We start from the raw sequence: 25,193 nt of genomic DNA, 5'->3' as shown, positions 1-25,193 counted from the left end.
TTATCACACAAAATATAATAGCCTCCTGATGAAGCATCATCCTACATGTTCTCCAGAAGACAGTGAGGCTGGGGGGGTATAGCTCAGTGGAAAGAGTGCTCATTTCTCTCATCACCACCATCATCATCACCATCATCACCATCATCATTTTACCATCATCATCATCATCATCATCATCTTACCATCATCACCACCACCACCATCACCATCACCATCATCACCATCATCATTTTACCATCATCATCATCATCTTACCATCATCATCTTACCACCACCATCATCACCACTACCACCATCATCATCACCACCACCTTACCATCATCACCATCATCACCACCATCATCATCATCTTACCATCATCATCTTACCATCATCATCATCACCACCATCATCACCATCATCATCTTACCATCATCACCACCACCACCATCTTACCATCATCACCACCACCATCATCATCACCACCACCACCATCATCACCACCACCATCATCACCATCATCTTTTACCATCACCAACATAATCATTATCATCATCATTACCATTACAGCTTGAATTTTGTTATCATCAAACACTATAACAAAATGATTACATTCAATTAATTACATGATTTGCCAACAAGTAACAATTTTACCTTAAATAACTTAATGGCCTCTGTCTGCAGAGCTTCCGAAGGCAGTGTGGTCAGAGGGGACAGGATTCCTTCTTTGCTGTGACACAGCGTGGGGTGTCTCCATATCTGGGAGGCTGAACACAGAAGAGCACATGAGCAGAGTGAGAGGATTCAGTCATTTGGTTCCATTGGCCTGACCCATTAGCTCCTTCCAGCCTGGCTCACTTTCTCCCAAGGGTCAGAAACAACAACAACAACAACCACCCTCCCAGCAACGCTGTTATCTGTCATCCTCAGGCCCCTGAGGTCCCCATGTCTTTCTTCTAGCAGAGTGATCGCAGAAGAGCCAAGCCCTGACTGTCTCAGCTGTCATAATTCCACTCGGCATCGTGTTGCTTACACGTGCCAATAGGTGGTAAGCCGGCTAGGAAAGTAACTTTAACAACAAGGATCTTGGGAAAAATCTAGAGAAGCCAAACAGGAGGAGACAGAAAGACAGAGAGGAACATGAAGTCACTCCTGAAATCAATGCTTCTTAAATCCCTACTCTGCGGCTGGGTGTGCAGCTTGGTGGTAGAGTACGTGCTGTGTGTGTGGCAGCCCCCAGATTCCACCCTATCACTGCCTAAATACTGGTAGGTACGAATGGAATGTGGTCTCTGTGCGTAAATCATGGGACAGTCTAGAGTCTCAATGGAGAACCTTATAGGACAGCTAATCTTTTTTTTTTTCTTTTTCTCTTTTTCTTTCTTTCTTTTTTTTTTTTTCGAGACAGGGTTTCTCTGTGTAGCCTTGGCTGTCCTGGAACTCACTCTGTAGACTAGGCTGGCCTCCAACTCAGAAATCCGCCTGCCTCTGCCTCCCAAGTGCTGGGATTAAAGGTGTGCGCCACCACTGCCCGGCGGACAGCTAATCTTAAACCTCAATATTTATAAATGTTACAGGACAGCTAATTTTAAACCTCAATGGGACAAGATTCAGAAATCTGCCTCTAGGCTTGTCTGTGAGGCACGTCCACATGGCTTAACAGAGAAGAAAGGCCCACCCTGAACACTGGGTCTCACTACTCCACAGGCTGGGGTTCTGGAGTGAATAAAAGGGGGAAATCGGTAATCACCTCATCGTCCTGCAGCTCAAGGTGCAGACACAAAGTAACTCTCCCTCCCTTACCTTCCTACTTAATGAAACACTCGGCTGCTTGTCAAGTAGTCCATCACAGCAGTAACACATGTAATAATACACCGTAGCTGTAAACGTAATGCGAACGCAAAGCTCCAAATGCTATAAGTGGGTTAAATGGAAAGGCGAATTGGGGCTTAACGTCAACAAGGATGAAGCACCTTGTGACAGTCGACTGCACTGGGCGGGCTAGCTGAGGGGTCTTCTAAGGCTAAGGAGTGTTTCATCGCGTTAGAGAGGGGTGCTAAGGTGGGGTGCCCCAGACAAGGGGAGCAATGAAGGCAGAGGCAGAGAGCATGACAGGACAGAGCATGAAGGTTGCCAGTGTCCCAGAGCCTGAGGACTCGGGCCCATTACAAGCAAAGCCAGGGAGGAGGCGCAGGGAAAGAGAAACCCATAATGTGAACCCCATTAGGCTAAGGGGTTTGGGATCTGGGATCAGCTTCATCAACTCCAAAGCCTGTGTGCTTAGGAACTTACAGGGCTCCCCTTCGATATTTAGCAGCTTGCAAACCAGTTGTTCAAATTCAGATCCGACATTTATATTGTTGCTTCCAGCTGCAACAGTGAGGTGATACAGCCAAGTTTCCTTCAAAAGGGAACATGTTAACAGAAACATTAGCCAAGATATCCTGTTCATTTCACCAGAAGAAACAACCTGCAAAAACAGTAAACGGAACAAAACAAACAAACAAAAACCTCCAGGCAGAAAAGAAACCACTTTCTTAAATTTTGATTTGTACATTTTAGTGTGTGTGTGTGTGTGTGTGTGTGTGTGTGTGTGTGCATGTGGAAGTCACACACAACTTGAGGGAGCTGGCTCTTTCTTTCTACTCTGTGGGTTCCAGGTATTGAACGCAGGTTTCTGAGGAGGGCTCACTCTCTTGAGCCACGCTCAGTTTTCACTGTTCTACACATGCTTCTTAGAAAAGCATGATAAAATTAAGGAGTGTAATACATGAAATACATAGAGCTAGGTAAAGTTATTTTAGAATGTACAATTCTTATAGTCTAAGAAATACAACAAAAATCTATCCAATTTAAAATTTTACCACCAAAGTAGTATACACAAAATACTGAAGAGATGAAAAAAATTAATGAAGAAAGTAATACTCAAAATTTCAACTTCTGTTTTTCCTCTGTAGGAATACATATATACACTATTTTTTATTTTTTAATCTTTGCTTCTTGAGACAGGGTTTCTCTATATGGTCCTGGCTGTTTTGGAATTCACTCTGTAGGCCTGGCTGACCTCAAACTCAGAGATCTGCTTGCCTCTGCCTACCAAGTGCTGGTATTCAAGGCATGCACCACCACCTGGCATGTAGACTAAATTTTTATAATAGTTGATACTATACTGAAACAGACTGTTATAATTTCTGCATTTTACTAATACTTATCATTATTAATTTTTCAGATAAAAGATATTGTCCCATCTAACATCTGTTAGTTAAGAGGGGTATTTGTTATATTTTTCTATATTTAAAATATTTCTGAAATAAAAATTTTAAATAAATACAGACAATTAATTTATGATAATTTTCTTTGTATAATATTCCTTTTAAAGAAACTTTTGGGGTCAAATACAAGACCTTGCATATGTGTGACAAGCAGTCTACCCCCAAGCTGCATCTGTGGCCTCCCTAGTGTATGATCTTGGAAAATAAATAGGGTCACGGTGAGGAACTAGACTCTAGGGACTGGCGGAAACCCATCCCATCCAGTGGCTGCTGCTGGAGCTTCCCGTGTGCTCTCCGGCCCTGACGCTCTCTCCAATACTGAGTGAGCGCTTTCCCCACTCCAGGGGGTCTCACAAAAGCTTTTAAATCTTAGATGATTTGAAAATTTGTCATTTTTCACACTTTCCATCTCTTTGATTATAGAAGTCAATGTTCTATTTATTTATGATTATCTGCCTTAGTAAGTTTTTAAGTGAGCCTTATCTCATTTTTATTGGAAATGTAATTTTTTTTTTAATCAAATAGGAAACAGTAAACGCAAATGTTCAGGAGCCTGGGTTCTGGAGTCAGAGAAATGGATCTAAATCTCAAGAGGCAAGTGTTTCTGTGTTTTTTCTCTGTACGTGGAAATAAAACCATCTCCTGCAAGAGTAACTGTAAAGATAAAGACATCTACAGAGGACTTTGCATGATACATGTGTTTAAACACAACCAACACTAAGACATTATTGTTTTTATGTTCAAGACACAGTAGCCACACATGGAATACTTTGAGTTTTTATTATATATTCTAATTGCATTTGCAATCTTATTCAATATAAAGGATTTTAATAAATATTTATGTTTATTTTATGTGCATAAGCATTTTGCTTGCATGTATATAAGTGCATCCCTTGGGTGCCTCATATTCCTGGAACCCAGAAGAGAGTGCTGGAGCCCCTGAAACCAGAATTACAGATGGCTGCTTGTTCAAGCTATTTGCAGCGGGAGGCCTGTGATTGGATAGGAAAAAGGGAGGGGGAGCTACGGGTGGCAGAGATGCAGAGAGTGAGAAAGGTGAAATGGCAGCGGACATGGATCTACATGGTTTCATGTGAAGTAGGTAGATATAAAATCAAAAGGTTAGGATAATTGGAATGACTTGTCAAAACTGTGTGGACATCTTGAGATTTGAGTATTTGCTGATATATAAATCTGTTTGGTTAACTATAAGCTTTAGAGTTTTGATTTACGGAGGTGATGGGTGTGGTGGCTGATCGCAGGGTGGACGACCGTGGTGTGAGGCTGGTGGCTGCTAGGAGAGCTCTGGCGCTCCCCTCAGGAGAGCTTGCCGAGATGAGGACACCCTGCTGAGGCCAGGTGGCCTCCAGTGCCACCAAGTGTGTGGGAACATGGCCGCTAAGCCAGGAGCCAGCCAGATGTGTCCTTTCGAATACCTCCCGCTATAGCTGTGGGGGCTGTGAGCTCTGTGTGGGTGCTGAGAACTCAAACTGGGTCCTCTTGCTGCTGAGCCCAGGGTTTTAGATTTTTAGTTTGTCCACCACTGCCACTGTTTTCTTAAATTGTGTCTTTTTCTTAGAAAGCACTTTCGATTTAGATATAAAAGCTGTTTTTTTTTTAATCGTTAAATCTTTTATCGCTTTAAATTCATCCGGAAATTGTTTTTTGACAATTGTATAAAATGAAAAATTATGTTTTAGCCCGGCAGTGGTGGCCCACGCCTTTAATCCCAGCACTTGGGAGGCAGAGGCAGGTGGATTTCTGAGTTGGAGGCCAGCCTGGTCTACAGAGTGAGTTCCAGGACAGCCAGGGCTGCACAGAGAAACCCTGTCTCGGGAAAAAGAAAGAAAGAAAGAAAGAAAGAAAGAAAGAAGTTAAATTATGTTTTCCTTAATAGCTAATTTTATCTAAATACAAAAAAATATAATAGCACATATAATAAATACAAGTTCACTCCCCATCTATTTGTGATTCTTCCTTTATCATTCATAGCTATAGACATACAGTTATAGACAACATATAGTTACAGACATACAGCTATAGACATATAGTTACAGACATATAGTTATAGACATACAGCTATAGACATACAGCTATAGACAGACATACAGCTATAGACAGACATACAGCTATAGACAGACATACAGCTATAGACATACAGCGATAGACATATAGCTATAGACATACAGCTATAGACATAGAGCTATAGACATACAGTTATAGACATATAGTTATAGACATACAGTTATAGACATATAGTTATAGACATATAGTTATAGACAGACAGCTATAGACATACAGCTATAGACATAGAGCTATAGACATATAGTTATAGACATATAGCAAATATAATTATTCACTTTTTGTTGTCTCCAAACCAAGGTTATTACTGGAAAAATAAAACCCACAAAGAATGAAAACTGTTAAAAGCCTTAGGCTCACCAGGTGTGCCCAGCTGGGGAGGCTCACACTTCCACACAGGAGGAGCTTCTGTCCCCCATGGTCACCATTAGTTTTGATCTGGACACAACTTTTGTCAACAGACTGAAGACTAGCATGTTTAGATGACACTTATTTCCAGAGAGGTTAAAAATCCCAGAAAACAGAAATGAAAAGGCTTTTTTTCTCCTAAAAATCTGTTCCTATTTCCATAAAATTGGCCTGAAACCCTCAGTACCTGAAGTATAATGTCTGGGTCACTTTAGACGAACCACAAAGACGTTAAATACCTTTTCATACTTAGATCCGATGAGCAGGTAAGTAGGGCCTTGGTCCTTGGGGTGCACGATGATGGTGTAGTGAGTAGACAGCAGAAAGCGCCCACTGGTCTCATAATCCTCATCCGAGTCACAGGACCTGTCCACCTCCTCCACCTTAGCCTCCCAGAGTTTGATCTGACCTAGAGGGAACTGAAGCAGAGGCCAGTGTTCTAGCGAAGGCGTTGTCCATCTCTTACTACTAGAAGTTATGGTGGCCCTTGCATCTTTCCCTTTAAAAGGCACGCTTTGAGAAAGGAATACCTCACTGAAGTCTAAGTGTTCATGTTATTACAACATAACAGCAACAAGCAGAAACCTTAACAGTGACATAAAAACACCAAGTGAATACTGGGCATTTAACATTAGAGGCAAAATCAAGTGACTGACTCCTCGCTCAGGATATAGTTATTTCAGCGAAAACACTCAGTGGACTGTCTTCCTCTCAGATTGGTGAGTGGTTTGATTAAGCTAGTCAATTAAGAGGTACAATGTAGACATAGGGTCCATATTGTCCCTTGGGAAAAAAATAACTAGGCAGCTGGTACAAAGGCTAGCTCTGATCCCCATTAATGTCCTGTGTTCTCAGGCCATTTATCAAAGTGTGTCACACATCCCTCAGAAAGGTGGTGGCTCTTTCCATTGCAAATTAAGGGTAAGCAAACCTTCCCATAGCTCAGTTAAAGTTTATTCTTTTACCAACATAAACATGTCTTCCCTGTTAGTCATTTAATAGATCTGTATTTAAACTTTTATGCTAGTTAAGAACATTCTTCAGATTTATAGCTTGTAAAATATTTGGTCAGGTTTGCAAATGTTTGCAGGGATTACTTTTTTCCCCCTCTTGATGGGGAAAGGATTGAAACAATGTTTCATTATATACATAGGTACTGCAGTCATTCCCCTGCATCAGCTTCCTGAGTGCTGGCTGCAATTCTTCTGAAAAAGCCCATCCTAACCACAAAGGCATGCACTCTCATTCATCCTCCTGGTGCATTCCAAGGCTGTGCTTGGACGCCCTGTCCTGACCACCTACACACACTGATCTCATCCAAGATCATGGCTTTAGTCCCAGCCTATGCTAGCTGCTCCCAGATGCCTAACTCCAGATTCATGATCTGGACTCAGATGTCTAACAACATCTCAGGCTCTCTTCAGCACGTCTACCTCAGCCACCTCTCCCTCCAGCCGTCCCCACCTCCCTTGGTGACTTCATCTTTCCAAAAGTTTGGGCCAAAAACGTTGACAGCATTGCTGACCCTCTTACTTCATTGACATAAATTCCATCAACAAGACCTCCAGAATATATGGTCGCTTCTGATTAGCGCCATGGCCTCCACCAACCACAGCTGTCTCGGGACTGGATTAGTCTAGCAATCTCCTGACTAGAATCTTTCCTGTTCCCTCCAGTCTGTTCCTAAACAGAAGCCTGTTCCTGTTAAAGAGGGTGGGACTGTGGTAGCTCTGCTCAAAATTCTCCAGTGTGTCTTGTCTCCCTCAGAGTAAAAGCTAGAGGCTGAGGAACATGGCATGCCAAAGACACCTTAATAAATAAAGATTATTTTGTGCTATATCTAACTAGTGGCTGGCTAATAATAAGGATTACTTAATTAAACATACTGGAATGTATTTGACTTTTTAAAAATTATTTTTTATTTTATATGTATGTGTTTGTCTCTCTTTGTGTGTGTCACGTGTCTGTGGTTCCAGCAGAGGCCAGAAGAAGTTGTCAGATTCCCTGGAACTGGAGTTACAGGTGATTGCGAGCATCTGTCTCAATGTGGGTGTTGGGAACCAAACCCAGTCCTCTAGAAGAGCGTCCAGTCCCTGACCTCTCTCCCCTCAATTTATCTTAAAGATAAATTCACTCACTGAACCTTTCTAAAACTGTGCCCCCAATTCCACATTGGAACTTTAATGGCCGTCTTCCAGAGCATCAGTGTAGCAGGGAATGCTGAGTGTTGCTCTGCACTGGGCTTCGACCTAAAGCTTCAGGCAGCTCTCTGATACAAGCTCCTTCCTCGCTCCTCTGGACACATCCTTTCTGTCAACTCTCACGCCACCGGCAACGTGAGAACAACGGCCTGAATGTTAAAGCCAGCTGGTAGACCTGAGAGTACAGCCCAAGAAAAGGGACCAGGGAAATAACTGACCCACATGGTCACTGGACAGACCCTAGGATCATTAACTGACCAGCCTCAGGCTGCCAACACCATCCTTTTACCCAAGCTCAAGGCTTATCGATATTGGCTAAATTCATGTAGTTGCAGTGACACCGAGGTGACTGAGTGTCCATGACGACCTGGGACCATTTCACCTTTGGTAGATGGCCTATCTTTCTACTTTCAAAGTGAAGATTACTCCTGTTCCTGGGAGTGAGGCAGATATTAGTTTTAAAACAAGTAGACAAGATGTAACATGCAATGGATGAACCGGTAAGAGGCATTCAGGCCTCCAAGGCCCAACAGCGCCAATTCCTCTTCCTCCTTTCCAAGCTGCTCACATCCTAATTGGTCAGAACACTGGGAAGAGTGGCCAAGTGAACATTGGCAGTAAATCAAGGCTTTGCTCTTTCAGTTCTTAGAAAGTACATCAGGTACAAGCTACCAAGCTAAAATTTAAAATAAAGGCCAAGCAGGCTATTGCCTCAGTAATAAATATGAATGACACCAGGTTACCAAAAACTCTAAAGTCTCGCCTAGCAACAGAAAAGGCAAAGAGAAAAGCTTTTAAAGCCAGCACAAGCAAAATTCTTCCTCTCATTAGGATATTAAGATGGGTACATACCTTATCCTCTTGATTACGAAAATAATACAAGACTTTTCCAACAAGCATGCACCAGACTCTCTTAGAGTAGCCATGTTTTACCTGAAATTATATTTCAATGGATTAAAATGTGGTTCAGAAGTCTGGAAAATTGCAGTATTATATACATTCTCTGCGAGGTTCTACAGGTGCTGGCTCAAGACTGAAGTGATAATCTGGCAGACTGCTCAAACGCTGCCCAAGATTTGCCTGTGACAGCGGCTGATAGCACTCTGCAGACTGGAAGCTTTCCGGCATACTGTGTAACGCTTCCACAGAGAGTCTGCTGTGTGTCGTCACATGTGAAGCTTCAGGCCAGAACAGAGGTTCTCAACCTGTGGGTTATGACTCCTTTGGGGGGGGTCAAAAGACCCTTTCACAGGGGTTGCATATCAGAGATCCTGCATGTTAGGTATGTATATTATGATTCATAACAGTGGCAAAGTTACAATTATGCAGTAGCAATGAAAATCGCGTTATGGGTGGGGGTCTCCCCACCATGAGGAATCGTTCTAAAGGGTCACAGTGTTAGGGAAGTTGAGAACTGCTGACCTACGGTAAGGGGCAGATCAGATGAATACCGTGAGGGTCAGAACCTGGTGGCCTTGGTAGCTCTGGACTGTGAGTTCCCACCTGCACTAGTCCTGCTTGGCACAGGCATTCAAGGTCTACACCCACCACACCTTCCACCCTACAAAGACATGAAGACACAAAGTCCCACCAGTGGGCAAGCCTGAGATAAAGTCCCGTCATTCCCAGTCCAGAGTATTTTGTGTACAGACACAGACACACACAGATACAAACACACACATACAAACACACACATACACAGATACACATAGAGACACAGAAACACACAGAGAGACACATACACAGACAGAGACAGAAACAGACACAGACATACACATAGAGACACAGAAACACACACACACACAGATACATACACAGAGACAGAAACAGACACAGACATACACATACAGACATACACACATACAAAGAGACACACACACACACACATACACAGTCAGAGACACAGGGACACACAGAGAGACACAGACATACACAAAGACACAGACACAGGGACACACAGAGAGACACAGACATACACAAAGACACAGACACAGACACACACACACACACACACACACACACACACACACACACACACATTCATACTCTGGTGTCCTCAGGCAAGTGACTTACCTAGTGACCCTGTCACAATGTAGGATTACTGTACACCTTTTGGGCTATCGTTTGACCAAATGAGACAACATATAAAATCAAAATATAATAGTAACTGCACTAAATGCTTCCTTCCTCACTATATAAAGAGTCAAATGGCCTGTCTTAAAACCATAAAACCAGCTAGCCTTGCGGCATTTGAAGCTATGGTTTAAATAAATAACTCTGCCTAATGTTTTGATGGCTTTAGAATGCTCCTTGAGAAATAGCATCAACAAAATGTTGCATTTGGCACGACACCCCTCAGTTTAATTAAATTTGGAAACATGTATTTACAGAGGAATATCCTGAGCTTTTAAATAGTGTACTGCAGGGTTGTTTCCTCTTTCTTTAAACAGCTCTGAAAGAAGGTTCCTCAAAACTGGAGTATAATTCCTATACTTTGGAAATGATTTATTTTTAAACTAGAACAATGACTACACCTAGACGCAAAGTGGGAACCTTTATTACTGTGATAAAGCTGTGCTTTCCAAATGCAAGCACACACCGTCTTTATGCATACAGCCTATGCAAGGATTCCTTCAAACTCCGGATTCAAAAGCATTTTAACAAAACAGCATACTAGACAAATCCTTATGGAGATGTAAAGGTCATCTCAAAGGCTTGGCAATTCAAATAATTTAAAAAGCTGAATTTGACCTTTGATAATAAAGGCTTTCCATATCAGTGGTGTTAAAACAGATTTTACCCTACGCCTCTGTCAACCCACTGAACACAAGCTTCCCTGGTCCCTTCCCTTCCTGTCACCGTATCCCTATCCTGCCACCAGCCTGGCTGACTTTAGTATCTACAAGAAACAACTATGACAAAACCTCACACTTTTGAGTGCTTCTCATGGGCCGGGTACTGTCTGAATATGCTTTACATGTTTAAATGAAATATCTTTCATGTTTTTAACCCCTAGGGGTTGTCACTATAACTATCTCCCATTTCACAGATATGGACACTGAGGCACAGGGCCTGTAAGGAACTTAATCCGGGTCACACAGGTGGTAGCTGGGCAGTGTGGCTCACCGGCTCTTCCTCCCGCTGTCTCAGCCAATGCATCTCTTCAGCTGCACTTTCTACTTCCTGTAAACGTTGTCATTTCCCACATTTCCACCCAGCCCTTGTCTTCACACCCTGTGTCTATCTTCTTCTCCATGGGGAAAGAATTCGCTTCTATAACCTATACCCTTAGTCGCCGACCTCCACAGCCACCCACTCTGAGGCCCTCTGCCTCACACCGCTGCTGTTCTTTGACCTTCCTGTCTCAGGTTCCCTGATCCGAACATCTCTAGTGTCTCCATTCCTGCCTCCTTCTCTGCCAACCTGGGATTTGATCACAGAACAACCCTTGCTCCAGGGCCCATGATGAAATTACATTCCTATGCTCCTAACAAATCCACCCGACAATACTGCACCTCCGCAGGCCTTTAAACAGCCCAGTGGAGGGTACGAGGAGAAAGCCGGAGTAGGTGGGTATCCGGAAACAGTGTTAGCCATGGTTGATGACTGTTGACACTGACGGTGCGTCTGTGACGGGACTATACTTCCTTTACTTTTGTATATTTGAAATTTTATAATAAAAAATGCACACTTCAAACAACCACCTCGACAGGCAGGCAGAAAAGTAAGTAAAAAGTGCATTGTGGAATTCAGGTGATGGAAATACAGGTGTTTGCTGTAGAAATTCTTCCAAATCTATTGCACATTTGAAAATTTTACATAAGAAGATGCTCCTGACTCTACACTATAGCGTCTCTGCTTCTAACATGTACACGACTGGAGATACCAGAGACAAATAACTGACTGAGGTCCAACCATTACAGTTCAGTGAGCCCACAGTAATGCATGTAAGTCCCACATGTCTCAGGCTACACCACATTCCCAGCGATCAGAGTCAATCCTTTTCCCACTTTGAGTAAATACTTTTATCTTAAGGAGACCAAGAAAACCAAGGACATTAGAAGTGACGGCATTCCACGTCTCTCCGATGCAGATGTCCATCTGCAGCCCTCCTCACGCTCTTCCACTGTGCCCTTCCCCATTCCCACCCACTCATTTCTGGATTTTAACCTCCCATGTCTCCTGGCATCTTCCCTTAGCCCGTAAATCCAGGCACATGTCTTCCCCCATTCTCTTCTGACTCCAGGTCCCCCCAGCTGGACTCCTCCTGATGTCCTGGAGAGTCTAGACAGCCATGTAAACTCACACTCTACACTGGCCTCCCACTTCCCCTCCATCCCTCTGCAATGTGCTCTCTTCCCAGAGTGTGACCCAAAGACCCCACCCTCCTGCTCAAGTCTACTCTATGGTTTTCTTGGTCTCAGGAAAACAGTTTTTTCTGAGAAAAAATCCTCAGGATTTTTCGCCCATGCCCCTACACGCCCTCCATTTTAGAGTGCTCCACTCTCCATCCCTGCTCTGAATATCTTCCGTCTGCCTTGTCCTGGGGGATTTATCTCATCTTTGTTGTTCTAACAGTCACTTAAATGATGCCAAGTCCCCAAGCCCTCCTTTCTCAGCCAGCTCTCTCCTCCTGCATACATTCTATTGTGCTTCCCACCAGGTTATTTAAAAACTAGTTATTGTTATTATTAATGTGTGTGTGTGCATGTGTGTGCATGTGTGTGCATGTGTGTGTGTGTATGTATGTGATATCTATGGTGTGCATGTGGAGACTGCAGGACAACTGTGTGGGTAATTTCCACCTTTACCTGGGCTCCAGGGATTGAACTCAGGTTGCCAGCTAGGCTCCTGTGGCAAGCATCTTCATAGCTGAGCCATCTTGCTGGCCCGTGATGCTTCTTAGGAAAGATGTCTTTATAGGACCCAAAACCGCAATTTGTTCCCAAACAGCCTGTCCGTCTCCTGGAAGCTGTTCCTTTCTCACAAGTGTTCTTACCTGATCCCATCTTCCATCTGTGTACTTATAAAATCTTGTCTACTTCCTAACTCAATCCAAACAAACTGGTTTTACTGGTGGCCACCATTTAAAATTCAGCCTTCTGTTTCGATTCCCAGAACAGTTCAGAGCCTCCTGTCCAGGAGAGCCATGACTTCAGCTGTTCTTAGACTCTGTCATGCCTCCTACAAATTCATCTACCTCAGCAAGAGAGCTGTTAACAGCACCCATGTCCATGGCCCCATCACAAACCCCAAAGGACTCTATTTTTTAAAGAAATCGCAGAGGGAATTCTCTTAAGCACTAGCATGAAAATTCCAAGGACAAGATCCAGGATTAAATCAGTCAAGTTCTTCCTAGCCGTCTTCATAGTACGCATCTAATATGAATAATGTTAATCGTTATGTTTTATTCTTAATAAAAATAGTAAGTGCCAGAAATGGCACACACCTCTATTCTGAGCACTTGGAAGACAGAGATAGGTGGATCTCCATGAGTTCAAGGCCAGCCAGTCTACACAGTGAGTTACAGGCTCTCCAGGGCCACATCGTAAGGCCCTGCCTAAGAAAACAGTCATCAGCACCAGGAGAGAAATCTAAGAAACACCCTGTCCATAAGCACACATGCTTTAGTTGTTTAACTACATAGTTTAAGCTCATTTAAAGTGCAGGCATGGGCGGGAGAGTCAGCTTACTGAATAAAGGTGCTTGCTGCACTTGTCTGACCCTGATGAGGGACTCTTAGAACTTATATAAATCCCCGTGCTCTGGGTGCAGACACAGGAACACCCGCAAAGCCTGCTGAGCCAGCCAGTCTAGGCTCTTATCGGCTCCAGGCTCAGTGAGAGAAACAAACAAGTGCTTGAAGAAGACACTTGACCTGAACTTCTAACTTACACACTCACACACATACACACATTCACACAATACTCACATACACACACATACTCACACACATGTGCATACACACTCTTATACACCACACACTCACACATACAACACTCACACACATTCACATATACACGCACTCATGTATACATATATACATTCATACACCACACAATATACATACATACACACTCATATATACATTCACACATACCACACTCACACTCATATATGTATATATATAGATATATATGCATACACACACTTCACAGCATACACACACACAAACAGAGACACACACCCCTGGCATATGTCCCTGTAGAATACACTGGTGAATTCTTTCTTACTTTTGGTGCAGAGTGTTACTAGTCAGTCAGATTTTGTAAATATTACTGAATAGCGCCAACCTATGTTCTCATGTTATCATTAGATACAAGTGACAGTGTAGTATATGTACAATTTTCTGTACACTCTTCATCTCTTAACAGGACTCAAGCACATCACTATGAATATAAATATTTTACTGTAGCATTCTCAAAAGTGACCAACAGGATATTTTAAACATTTGAAAGAGAATGGGACTCCAACCTTTATAGTTCCCTAGGTCTTTGCATGAAGACCTCTAAAGATAGAATCTTCCAACAGAGAGGACTCAGATGGAATGTTTTAAAATGCTTTATACATGCTTTAAAATCACATTTATCTATCTCCTATCTATCTATCTATCTATGGATAAGCACATGCTACAAGACATTTGTGGAGGTCAGAGGACAATTTGTGGGAACTGTTCTCTGCATACCAGAGATTGCATCAAGGCATCAGGCTTGGCTCCTTTATCAGCTGAGCCATCATCTCACCAGCCCCCAAATGGTTGTGTTTTTAAAATCTTTGATATTTGGGCTGGGGAGGCATGCTCAGAAGGGGAAGTGCCTGCTATTAAATATGAGAACCCGAGTTCATTCCAGTACCCACAGAAAAAGCCAGGTGCTGTGGTGTGTGCTTTTAATCCCAGTGTGTGGAAGAGGATCCCACAGGCCTCTGACTAGCTAGTCTAGTAAACCTGTCTCAAAGAACAAGCTGAGGGATGGCGCTATGGCTCAGTGGGTAAAGGTGCTTGCCACCAAGTCTAGTGTCTGCACTTAATCTCAGAACCCACAGGTTAAAGGAGAGAACTGTCTTCCACAGGTAAGTACTTAGTGCAATAGGAGTATGTCATGATGTATTGTTAGGTCTCTCATACACAAAATCTCTCTCTCTCTCTCTCTCTCTCTCTCTCTCTCTCTCACACACACACACACACTCATGCATACACACACATATACATGCCTTCAGGCTTGGCAGAAAGCACTTTTATCTGTTGAGCTATCTTACCCCAAACCAAAATATTAAATACAGTTATTATCTGCACTTCACTATTCATGATGCATGGAGCTTACAAAAGCAGCTGCCTAGGATGCTGCTGAGGACAGGGGTCCTACCTTGGTGAGCAATCCCTTTACTGTGGGTTTGCCCTCAGGCTGCAGGCAAACGGGGTTAGCAGCTTGGACTTGCAGTACATTCTGTAACACTCTGATCCATTCTTCCAGTATATTGGGGGAATCAGCCGTCAGAAAGTATGTGTGTTTCTCTGTGGTCAGCTGCAATGGGATAAGAAGAGGCATTAATGATGACTTAGTCCTGTCCAGTCAAGTAGTGTTACCAACAGGGGAGCACATATGGTTCACCTAGAGTCTGGTTTTGAGGAAATATAGAATCCTTTAGCCACTGTGTGAGAATAGCGGCCACTGAGTTAAATCCCTTTTCCCATGGGTCTGACACTTGTTCATACTATTAAATCTAGGATTGTGGTTTTATATCTGTAATTGTCACATGTTCCTTCTCACTCCTCAGCGTGAGAAGCTCTAGGCTGTTGAACAGAACGACTGAAGATGACTAAGTGCACACACAGTTAACAGTGCAGGAGGGAATTTTCATGGAGAGGAGTGAAGCACCAAATAGAAACAAATGAGAATTCTACACCAGCTCCTGGTGCTACACGTGACCATTTACCAAGAACTCACAACATTCCAGTCTCAAATTAACTGTGTTGTCAATTTCCCCCAAATGCCAGGGCTTTACAATCAATTCTTTACAGTCATGCTCTATGGTAGAGCTTTCCCTGACACATCAATTTAACCTCAGGGATCCTGGTCCAGTGAGAGCATCAACCACAAACCTTTCTAGCCATTTTTTTTTGTGGTTTTTCGAGACAGGGTTTCTCTGTGTAGCCCTGGCTGTCCTGGAACTCACTCTGTAGACCAGGCTGGCCTCGAACTCAGAAATCTGCCTGCCTCTGCCTCCCAAGTGCTGGGATTAAAGGTGTAAACCATCACTGCCCGGCTCTAGCCAAATTTTTACCTCCACAGGAACGACAAAATCGTAATGATGGTAATAATGCTGACCACAATAATAAAATAACGGGTGCCCAGCAGTGGTACTGGGGTCCCGGCAGTGGCACTGCACAACTTTAAAGCCTGCACTTGAGGGAGAAGCAGGCAGATCTGAGTTTGAGGCCACCCTGGTCTATAAAGTGAGTCCCAAGACTGCCAGGGCCACTCAGAAACAAACCCTGTCTTGAAAAAACAAACAAAAATATCCCACCACCACCAACAACAAATGTTATTGAAACAACATTTCAGAAGCAAAGTGTCTGGATTTAGAGTATCTCAGAGCCTGTTTTAAATTTAGCAAATTTATGTGTAGGTGAGATAGGAATCAGTCACCTTTGTTAACACTTGGCAGGACAGTGCCTCTGGTCAACAATCGATTCCCCTCTTTGAAGTTCATCACCACAGTCTAATTCGATACTAAAATACAAGGGCTCTCGAATCCAATAGTATATTATGTTACAAACACCTCAGAAATTCATTCACTGGATAAACTCCCCTAACCACCTGATATTTTGAGAGCTGGGAATGCTCAGGAGATTAAATAAAAACTCAGGAAGAAAAGGCACAGGGTAGTCATGGGAAACATCCACACTTAGTTCCAAGTACAGGGCTGGCTAAAAAATAACGGATTATTACAAACTTTTGCATCAAACGAATTCTAAAATGAATAAAAATGTACCAATCTAATCTCAACTGAGAACTGTTTTTACGGTATCAGGAGAATTGATTATGAATTGAAAAGGTGTGTACCTGAACCGTTTGCTTGTTGTCTCCCCGTAAAATATTGCAGGATGCACTAAGTTCAATGTGGCCCTGGGGTTTCCGAATTACATCACTCTGTATAAAAGGAGGAAAAATAGAGAAATTAGCAGCTATATTTGCAACCACAGGAAATGTTTTGTGTCATTAATCCATCATTAATTTTTTTAACCTGTATTTTTATTTTATTTGTATGCATGTCTTGCTTGCATGTGTGTCTACATATCATGAGCATGCAGTGGCTGTACCACCCAGAGGGGCTGTCAGATCCCTTGGGACTGGAGTTACAGATGGTCATGAGCCCTCCATGTCAGTGTTTGGAGTGAAACCAGGATGCTGTGCAGGAGCAACCAATGCTGAGCCATCTCTCCAGGCCCCATAATTGATTCTTTTTATTACAGGGAAAAAAAAAAAAAAAAAAAAAAACAGGAGTCTGTTTTATAGTGTGAGGAATTCAGGCCCCAACGGGAGCACTGCCAACAGGAGCATTCTGAACAGCGAGCACGGCCCACTCACTGGAGACTTGTAGTAAAGTAATTCGCCGCCTTTAAGAACAAACCATCTCCGCTTCCAAGTCTTGACTTTCCCACTCATCTTTAGTAGGTAGCCAGATTTTTCTAATGGTTCCTAATGAAAAGAAAACATTTGACAATGGGATTTTGTTTCCTTCTAGGAAGTCAAACTAACAGATTCATTAATTGTTTTTCAAAGCATGATCCAAACTTTACATTTTTCCCACTGTCACTGGAGGCCAAACAGGTTTTTAGGAGTTTCTGCTCGGGCTGTAAGCACTCTGTGTCTATGGAATAGGCATCCGGAGGAATGGCATAATCACTTTCAGAAGAGTCAGACACGCCTAGGAAAAAAGAGATAAAAATTGAGTCACTGTTTCATGCCGGTGCGGCCAACAGCAGCTGTGAGTTCTCCTTCAGACAGCAACTAACTCCTACATCGTAAACCGCCTACGTAAGATTTATTCCCAGTCCTCCGGCCATGGAGAACTTTTAATGCAGGAAATAGAACTAAGGGGTTGGAACTGTTACACAAATTTCCACAAAAGAACATAATATTTTGGTATTATTGGAACCCTGAGTTTTCTCACATTTATCAAACAGCATCCAAGTTTACTAGTTCATCTTATTAAAAGGTTTAAAATATGGACATTTATATGTTAATGTTGAACCTCAATAGAATTTTTTATGAAGGTCCAGTAAACTATTAACCAGCTTACTAGCTTTGAAAACCCTTCGCTAAAGATACACCGTAAGCCTCTAAGGCACAAACATGCTATTCATACATCAACAGCTCTGAAGCAAAACGCAATGGAAAATCTTCACACTAGCTGAGTTGGCCTTCTACGAAGTTTCCTGTGAGTTACAAGTCACATATAGACGGTAAATACAAGTGGAGACATACAAATACTAAGTGAAGTCAAGAACTTAGGCCAAGATGCATCTAAAAACAATGGTTACTAGAGAGCACACAGGAGGACTGCTCCTAGAATATTAGCCTTTGCTTACTTGTTCAGACACATAACGGTTGTCTGACACAGACACCAGAAATGAAGAACCTCAGAGATCATCCTGGTTAATGTCCTTATTGTTTAAGCAGTGAAAGATCCAGAGATGGCAGGATTTATGCAGAGTCAAGTAACTAGCCGGGAGTGATTTTGGAGGGCAAAGCTCAGATTCCAAGTCCAGGACTAACGTGCTAAGCCCTGTCCGCGGTGCTAAGGCTATGACGTACAATAAAAGAAATGTTTGAGTCCTCTTGCAACAGGTCTAGTGAAGGAAAACAGATGCCCAACAGGTAGTAAGTGCAACAACAATAACAACAAAAATGAAATACAGAGCAGATTAAAGTGTATGGGACAACCAGGCCACCAAAGAATGGCAAGGACAACGATCTGAACAGCTTGGTCAGTGTGGAACCCAGCCATGTTTGAGCAGAGCCATGAGGAGGATCAGTTACACAATGGGGGTCAAGCATGATGGTACACAGATATAAATGCGCCCAGCGCTGAGGAGGGGAACGCAGGAGGATAGGCTGCGGAAGGTCGATTTGGGCTACAGAGCAGATTCAAGATTAGTCTGGACTACAAGAGACCCTATCTCAAAATAAAACAGGCATTAAAAAAAAAATCTGTAAACAAGAGGGCATCGAGGGCAGCCTTGACTAAAGGAAGAGAAGGGAAAGGATGAGATTAAAGACATAAAGGGGGCCTGACCGATGTTGTGAAGGACACTAGCAGCTGCGTTCTCAGCAACAACGTGACATAACCAAGTTAGGGCAAGGAAAACTGGCGAAAGCCCAAACACTGACCCATGGTCAGCTTAGCGGCTCCGGCTCCAGCGGAAGCCCGTGGCTTTGAAGTCAGCAGCAGTCCCACACAATGCAGTTTGAAAATCAACACGTATCCACCAAGGCTTTCCTAAAGTATAGCTACCACTTACTGAGATCAGATCTCTCTGTAGCCTCTGTGCATACAATTCACTCATAGCTGGGCTGGAGAGGCAGCTCAAAGGTCAAAGTACACATAAGCATGAAGACTTGCGTTCAGATCCCCAAACCCATATAAAACCTGATACAGTAGTGGGCACCTGTGATTCCAGCACAAGATGGGAGATGGAGACAAGAGGCTCCTAGAAGCATGTGGGCCAGCTAGCTCATGTGTCAAGCCTGACCAATCACATACCTCGTCTCAAAGTGGGAGGCAATACTGAAGCTGTCCTCTGAGATTCATACATGTGGTAAACACATATGTACACATACAACTTTTAAATTTTTATTAAAAGCTATACGTATGCGTGAAGTAAACTTGCAGTCGTTTTCCACATTAATATCGGATTAACCAACACAAATTGTAGGTGTGTTTGCTGACATTTAAGAATTGTAAATAAATCTTCCCACAAATTAGATGACATGCCACAAGGTAACTATAAAAAACAAACCTCCTTTTGGCCAATCACTTCTTTTTATAGTAATATAATATACTACTACTAATAACACCAACATCCGCAATAAGATTACAATGAATGAGTGGTCTGTGTGAAATCGCAGAGAACTGAATGAAAAATTACCACTAGAATATGAATGGCTCAGTCCTAGGCTAATGCCCATTGCATTACGGTTTGTATTCTTAGAAATCCTACTGAGATAAGTTCTAAACCAAACTTCCCAGTGTGCTGGCACGGCCTCCTGCACATGCACATGCGCATTTCCCTCACCTCGCTTCATGGCTCTGGGACTGCTCGGCCCACTGCGGCTGCGCATATCTGACTCCAAAATCCGGGAGCTGGTCTTAGAACCGTCCTCTTCGTCTGAGCCAGAGGAATCATCCAGGAAAGGGCTGCTACTTATTTGTGTCGCCTTCTAAAGAAAAACAGAACAGCCCCCCTATATCCGCCTCTAAAGTCGCTAGTCCTCCTTATCTCTTTACACATATAATGCTGTGGGCACTGGTACATATTTTAAAAGAAAGAAAATAGCCTATTTTGATATCATGAAAATCTGTCTTCAAAAACCTTAGATTTTAATTAGCTAGGAATTTCTCAATTACAAAATATTCCTGAAAACATAAGACTGTCAAAATCGGACGGTCCTTGTTTTAATTAGGTTCTCCTGGCAAAGAAGGGGACCCTGGCAGGAACACAAAGAGATTTCTAAATCAGGAGTTTCCATTGCATCATTAGTAAGCTAATGGCCTGGGGTGGGGGTGAGGAGACCCACATCATAATCATCTTCTCCCTCTTTTTATGATATAGTAATGTGGCCATTTAAAGCTCTACAAAGGGGGGATCGGTGTAAAACTGTCAAGAGTGGAATCTGCAGCTTGAAGAACGCTTCCCTGACTATCCTGAAGAGAACCATATGTCTAACAGCAAGAAATGCGGTCATTACCCCCTTCAACGTTGTATACACTGGGGTCGTCATATTCCTGTATATGAGGGACGTGTAAGGGCCTGCTGCAGAGTAGGAAAGTATGTTTGCAGAATCTGAAACAGAAAACAACATTAAAGAGATTCCTTCCAACTAGTACACTGGCCTATTTCTTATGAATATATACTGAAAAGAAATCAGATTGACAGGTGGTGGTTATTAATATTACTCTGCTTTACAATATGACATTTCTAGATCCACATCTACACTTTTTTAGCTCTTTATTTGTGGTGGGGTCTTTCTGTGGAGCCTAGGCTAGCATCAAACTAACAGTGATCCTCCTGCCTAGGCCCCCTGATTGCTGACATTAGAGGCAACATACCCAGCTACAGATATTGTTTTTTTTATGGGTCATTACTTCCCCATATGCACCAGCTTCCCAACTGTAAGCTCTTTGACAACAATAGTCATGTTTCTTACGTCTTTAGCCTCTTCCACTATGCTTAGCCGTGCAGAGCTAAGCATCAATGACCACTGGCTGATTCAGTAAGTGGTCCCTTTGAAGATGTTCTCTGAGGATTTGGAGCCCTGTCTCTGAGTTGGTGTTAAAACCTCATTTTTAAGCCCTGACAGGAGATCCAAGTGTTGATAGGTTAGAATATATTTTACTGAATATTACGAAGAAAAGACAACTAAAAACATCAGTGCAACCTCTCTAGATAACTGGTTGGAAGTCAGACAGGTGGGAGGTAGAAGGAACCACCAGAGTATTTCTTTTCTTATTATAGACACTTCTGTGAGTTATTTTGTTTTATGATTTTTGAGACAGGATCTCATGTAATCCAGGCTAGCCTTAACCTACTACATAGCTGAGGCTAGCCTTTAGCTCTAGATCCTCTTGCCTCGACCTACCAACCATTGGCCTTATATTTTTTATAGTGAGAATGACTATTTCTATAATAATTTTTGAAGGAAAGGAGACAATAATATATAAATCAATATTTTTATAATCGTTGTAGATTAAAACAGATAAAATGCCCTTGTCTTTCTACTTTGCTTTGTGTGTGTAGGGGTGTAAAAACAGTAAAGTACATTCTACATCAGGACTGAATATATTCATGCCTTTATCCTAAATAAAATAAACATCAGTTTGAACACAAATCAGCAAGCATTTCCTGAACACTTACATATTTCCATTATTCTAGAAACATTAGACATTTGGGAAGGCCTTGCCTAGTGAAAGAGTAATACAAAATCATGTAGTTTAAAAAACCCTCTTATTACAGTTTTTAAAGATCATAAACAGTAAAACTTACCGTCTCAAGCATTTTATGTGTATAATTTGCTAGGGTGGAGTTTATTCACCTTATTGTAAAACAGACCTCTACAACTCTTCTTCTGAAATTGTAGACCCACTAAAGAGCATCTCCCTTCCCCAGTCTCCCAGCGCCTGGTGAGCACCATCGGATATTGTTTCTGTAGTTGATTGCTTTGATGAATTCCTTAGCAGATTCACGAGCTCCTGCCTCTCTGTGGCTGCATCCCATTTTCTCGGAAGCGTACCTGTCCTCAAGGCTCACCCGCATCACAACATGCAAAGAAAGCACTTACGTTTATCAGCATTCTCCATGTTGAAGACCTCAGACACTCGGATGCCTGATTTGGCTACAGCATATATCCTGCCCTCCTGATATAAAAGAGAGATTGCACCAGGTGCTTACAGCCACGAAACGGTTACAGTGAACACAACATTCTTCCTTTGTTCTTCAGATAACATCCACTAGAGTATACAATTATGTTAGCACAAAACTCGTCAGTGCTGATGGAACAGACCACTGTGAATAGCGCATTCGGTAGTTAGTCTATTATTTGATTTTGTTCTCAAACTTTGGCCTGGTATCTTGACTTTAGGAGATTTAAGAACAAGCATAAGAGACCTTACTGGCAAGCACTGATTTTAGGTAAACCCCTTCTTTAACATTGTAACATTCTACATGTGGTTAAAGGGGGAAACCCTGGACAGCTGTAGCATGAAGCCAACTGCTTACAGTCACTAATTACACACAGATGTCATCTTTAATATCAGTTATCATGGCTAGGATATAAAAAAATGAAAAAATGTACATTCAGAATGACAGCAGAGCATTAAATGTCACTGCCTTCTTATTTTAATGCACATTTCAGTAAAATGAAAGACTTTGGGTCAAATAATAAATGGATTCAAGAATTACACTGGAATGATTACTTTGTTCCTCTTCTCCAAGAAAGATCTCTGAAATGGGTACTCAAGGTTGGCATCACTTGCTAACAAGAAGGAGCCCAGGGGTTCCTAGTGCATAGATCACAGTGCCATGCCTCTTATGAAAGGTCTAAACTTGAACACAGTTGTCTGGACCAGAATACGGAAGGCAGAGGATGTCACGCTCTTCTACTGGGCTGGCCAGGTAATGGGCACACAATCACTGATGACACTGATGATGGGGCCTGTTCAAATGGCCTGACAGAATGGGTGTGCTTTCTTTGAAGGGATTTACACAGAGAGATGAACTGTAGAGGTCAATGCTAAGGTAGTATAAGCAGGAGCTTCGAGACCGTTGGAGTCCGTGCGGGCACAAGACAGAGCCGGAAGCAGGAAGCAGGAAATCGGAGAGTCACCATAGGTGAGAGGACAAGGCAGGTCACTTACAAAGCAGGCCATCAGAGGTAGTGCTGGGTCAGAGCTTGTCCCACCTGAGTGACTATTACATTCTGCAGGATACTCTAATTCAACCAGGGTAGACTTGCTTTAAATTAGCATCTTACTGACTATGGTGGCTAAAACATCTCCCGAAAACTTGAAACTATCAACCTTTGAACCTTTTCCCAAGGACAGTACATTAGGAGTCTGAGAAGCATTTCTACTTTTCAAGGATCAAATAGCTCGAAAAGAGGAAAAGAAGGAAAGGGTAAAACTGCCAAACAAAATGAACTTGAAAACTTAACATCAATCTCTTCAACATAACAACAACAACAACAACAAACCAAATCAGCATCTTACTGCCTAAGGGTAACATAGCTAGAATTCCAGAAAGCCACATGCCTTTTGCTTCTACTTTTTTGTGCAGTACCGAATTTAGCAATGAACAAGAGATGGTTTCATGTGGATACTGAAAAGAAAAAAAAAATGTTCTCTTGAAAGTAAATAAAAAGCAGATATATCTTTAAGTCTGAATTTATATCAGGGAAGCCATGGCCGTTGTAATTTACTTACAGTTATAGCAGCTACTAAATAAAATAACCATAATTAAAAAAAAAACAAAAACAAAAACAAAACATGACTCCAAAGCCCAAAATACCTGGCAACCCAGATGTTTCTTTTGAAGCAAAAGGTTAAATTGTCCCAATATGGGAAGGAAAGCATAAAGTCTAGAAAACAGACCAATTCACTTAACTTTAAAGGTAGACTGTTTGGGCTGGTGAGACACTTAGTGACTACGGGTGCTGGTAGTTTAGGGTGACAAATTGAGTTTGAGCCTAGGAACCTGCTTGGTGGAAGAGAGTGACAGCTCCTGTAGGCTGTGCTCTGACCTCCACATGGACACTACAGCATGCTCGCCCCTCTCATTAATACATAAGTCTGAGAACTTAAATATCGACTTTTTTTTTTTTTTAAATCAAGCAATGTAGATATTTCTAAGAAATATCAAATCATTGACAGGTTTTTTTTTTTTTTTTTTTTTTTTTTTTTTTTTTTTTTGACAGGTTGGTTTTTGGAGTCACAATGTTTCCAAAGAGAAACCATCTCTTCTAGGTTAGTAGGAAGCTAATTTAGTTGAAGGAATGGATTTGTAAGTTCACAACAAGTAAAGCCAAACCTCGGTTAATCAAGTGAAAAGCAAAGTTCAGAGCCTCGAGCCATAAGACCTAAGTTCTGCTCCTAAGCACTCCAGGGAAGCAGTTAGGGGAGACCCCTCTCTCCCACCCCATCTGGTGTCCGGTGTCCAGTGTCCTGTGTCAGGGCGTCCAGGCACCGGACATCCTACTCTCCACAGCCACTCACGCTCTCTCTTCCTTAGTCTGCACAGTCCAGCACCGGTCCTCTCTCCTATCTCTAGAGGAACAGCTCCCACAGGAAACAAGCATCTTCATAGTGTATGAGTTAGAGGGACCCTGGCCTCACCTCCCTCAGGAGGAAGCCAGAATTATTTAGCTCCAGCTTGGACCTGAGTGAACAAATCTAATTCTAAATTCTAATATTGAAAAGCTCATCTGCTCCCCCCTCCCCAGTGCTCTCATCCGTGACTAAAGTCATATTTTGA

The 25,193-nt window shown here is 42.5% G+C and overlaps 1 protein-coding gene across 4 annotated transcripts in view; it reads right to left on the bottom strand.

Moving 5' to 3' along the window:
• Positions 1-25,193, bottom strand: part of Plekhh2 (pleckstrin homology, MyTH4 and FERM domain containing H2) — a 95,799-nt gene that overhangs the window by 24,200 nt on the left and 46,406 nt on the right. For 2 of the 4 annotated variants that reach the window (XM_034514443.2, XM_076942390.1), the window contains exons 9-19: positions 22,507-22,582; positions 20,917-21,011; positions 20,244-20,388; positions 17,745-17,872; positions 17,533-17,643; positions 17,008-17,094; positions 15,307-15,465; positions 8,795-8,875; positions 5,981-6,160; positions 2,272-2,380; positions 634-746 (exon numbers count right to left, since the gene is read on the bottom strand). In XM_034514443.2, the coding sequence (XP_034370334.2) occupies positions 634-746; positions 2,272-2,380; positions 5,981-6,160; positions 8,795-8,875; positions 15,307-15,465; positions 17,008-17,094; positions 17,533-17,643; positions 17,745-17,872; positions 20,244-20,388; positions 20,917-21,011; positions 22,507-22,582 (1,284 nt within the window). The remainder of the gene's footprint in view (positions 1-633; positions 747-2,271; positions 2,381-5,980; positions 6,161-8,794; positions 8,876-15,306; positions 15,466-17,007; positions 17,095-17,532; positions 17,644-17,744; positions 17,873-20,243; positions 20,389-20,916; positions 21,012-22,506; positions 22,583-25,193) is intronic. The other 2 variants (XM_076942391.1, XM_076942392.1) reach the window with 1 other exon arrangement.

Source organism: Arvicanthis niloticus, chromosome 11, assembly GCF_011762505.2.
Source record: "Arvicanthis niloticus isolate mArvNil1 chromosome 11, mArvNil1.pat.X, whole genome shotgun sequence".
NCBI lineage: Eukaryota > Metazoa > Chordata > Mammalia > Rodentia > Muridae > Arvicanthis > Arvicanthis niloticus.
This window is presented reverse-complemented; position numbering and strand designations above follow the sequence as displayed.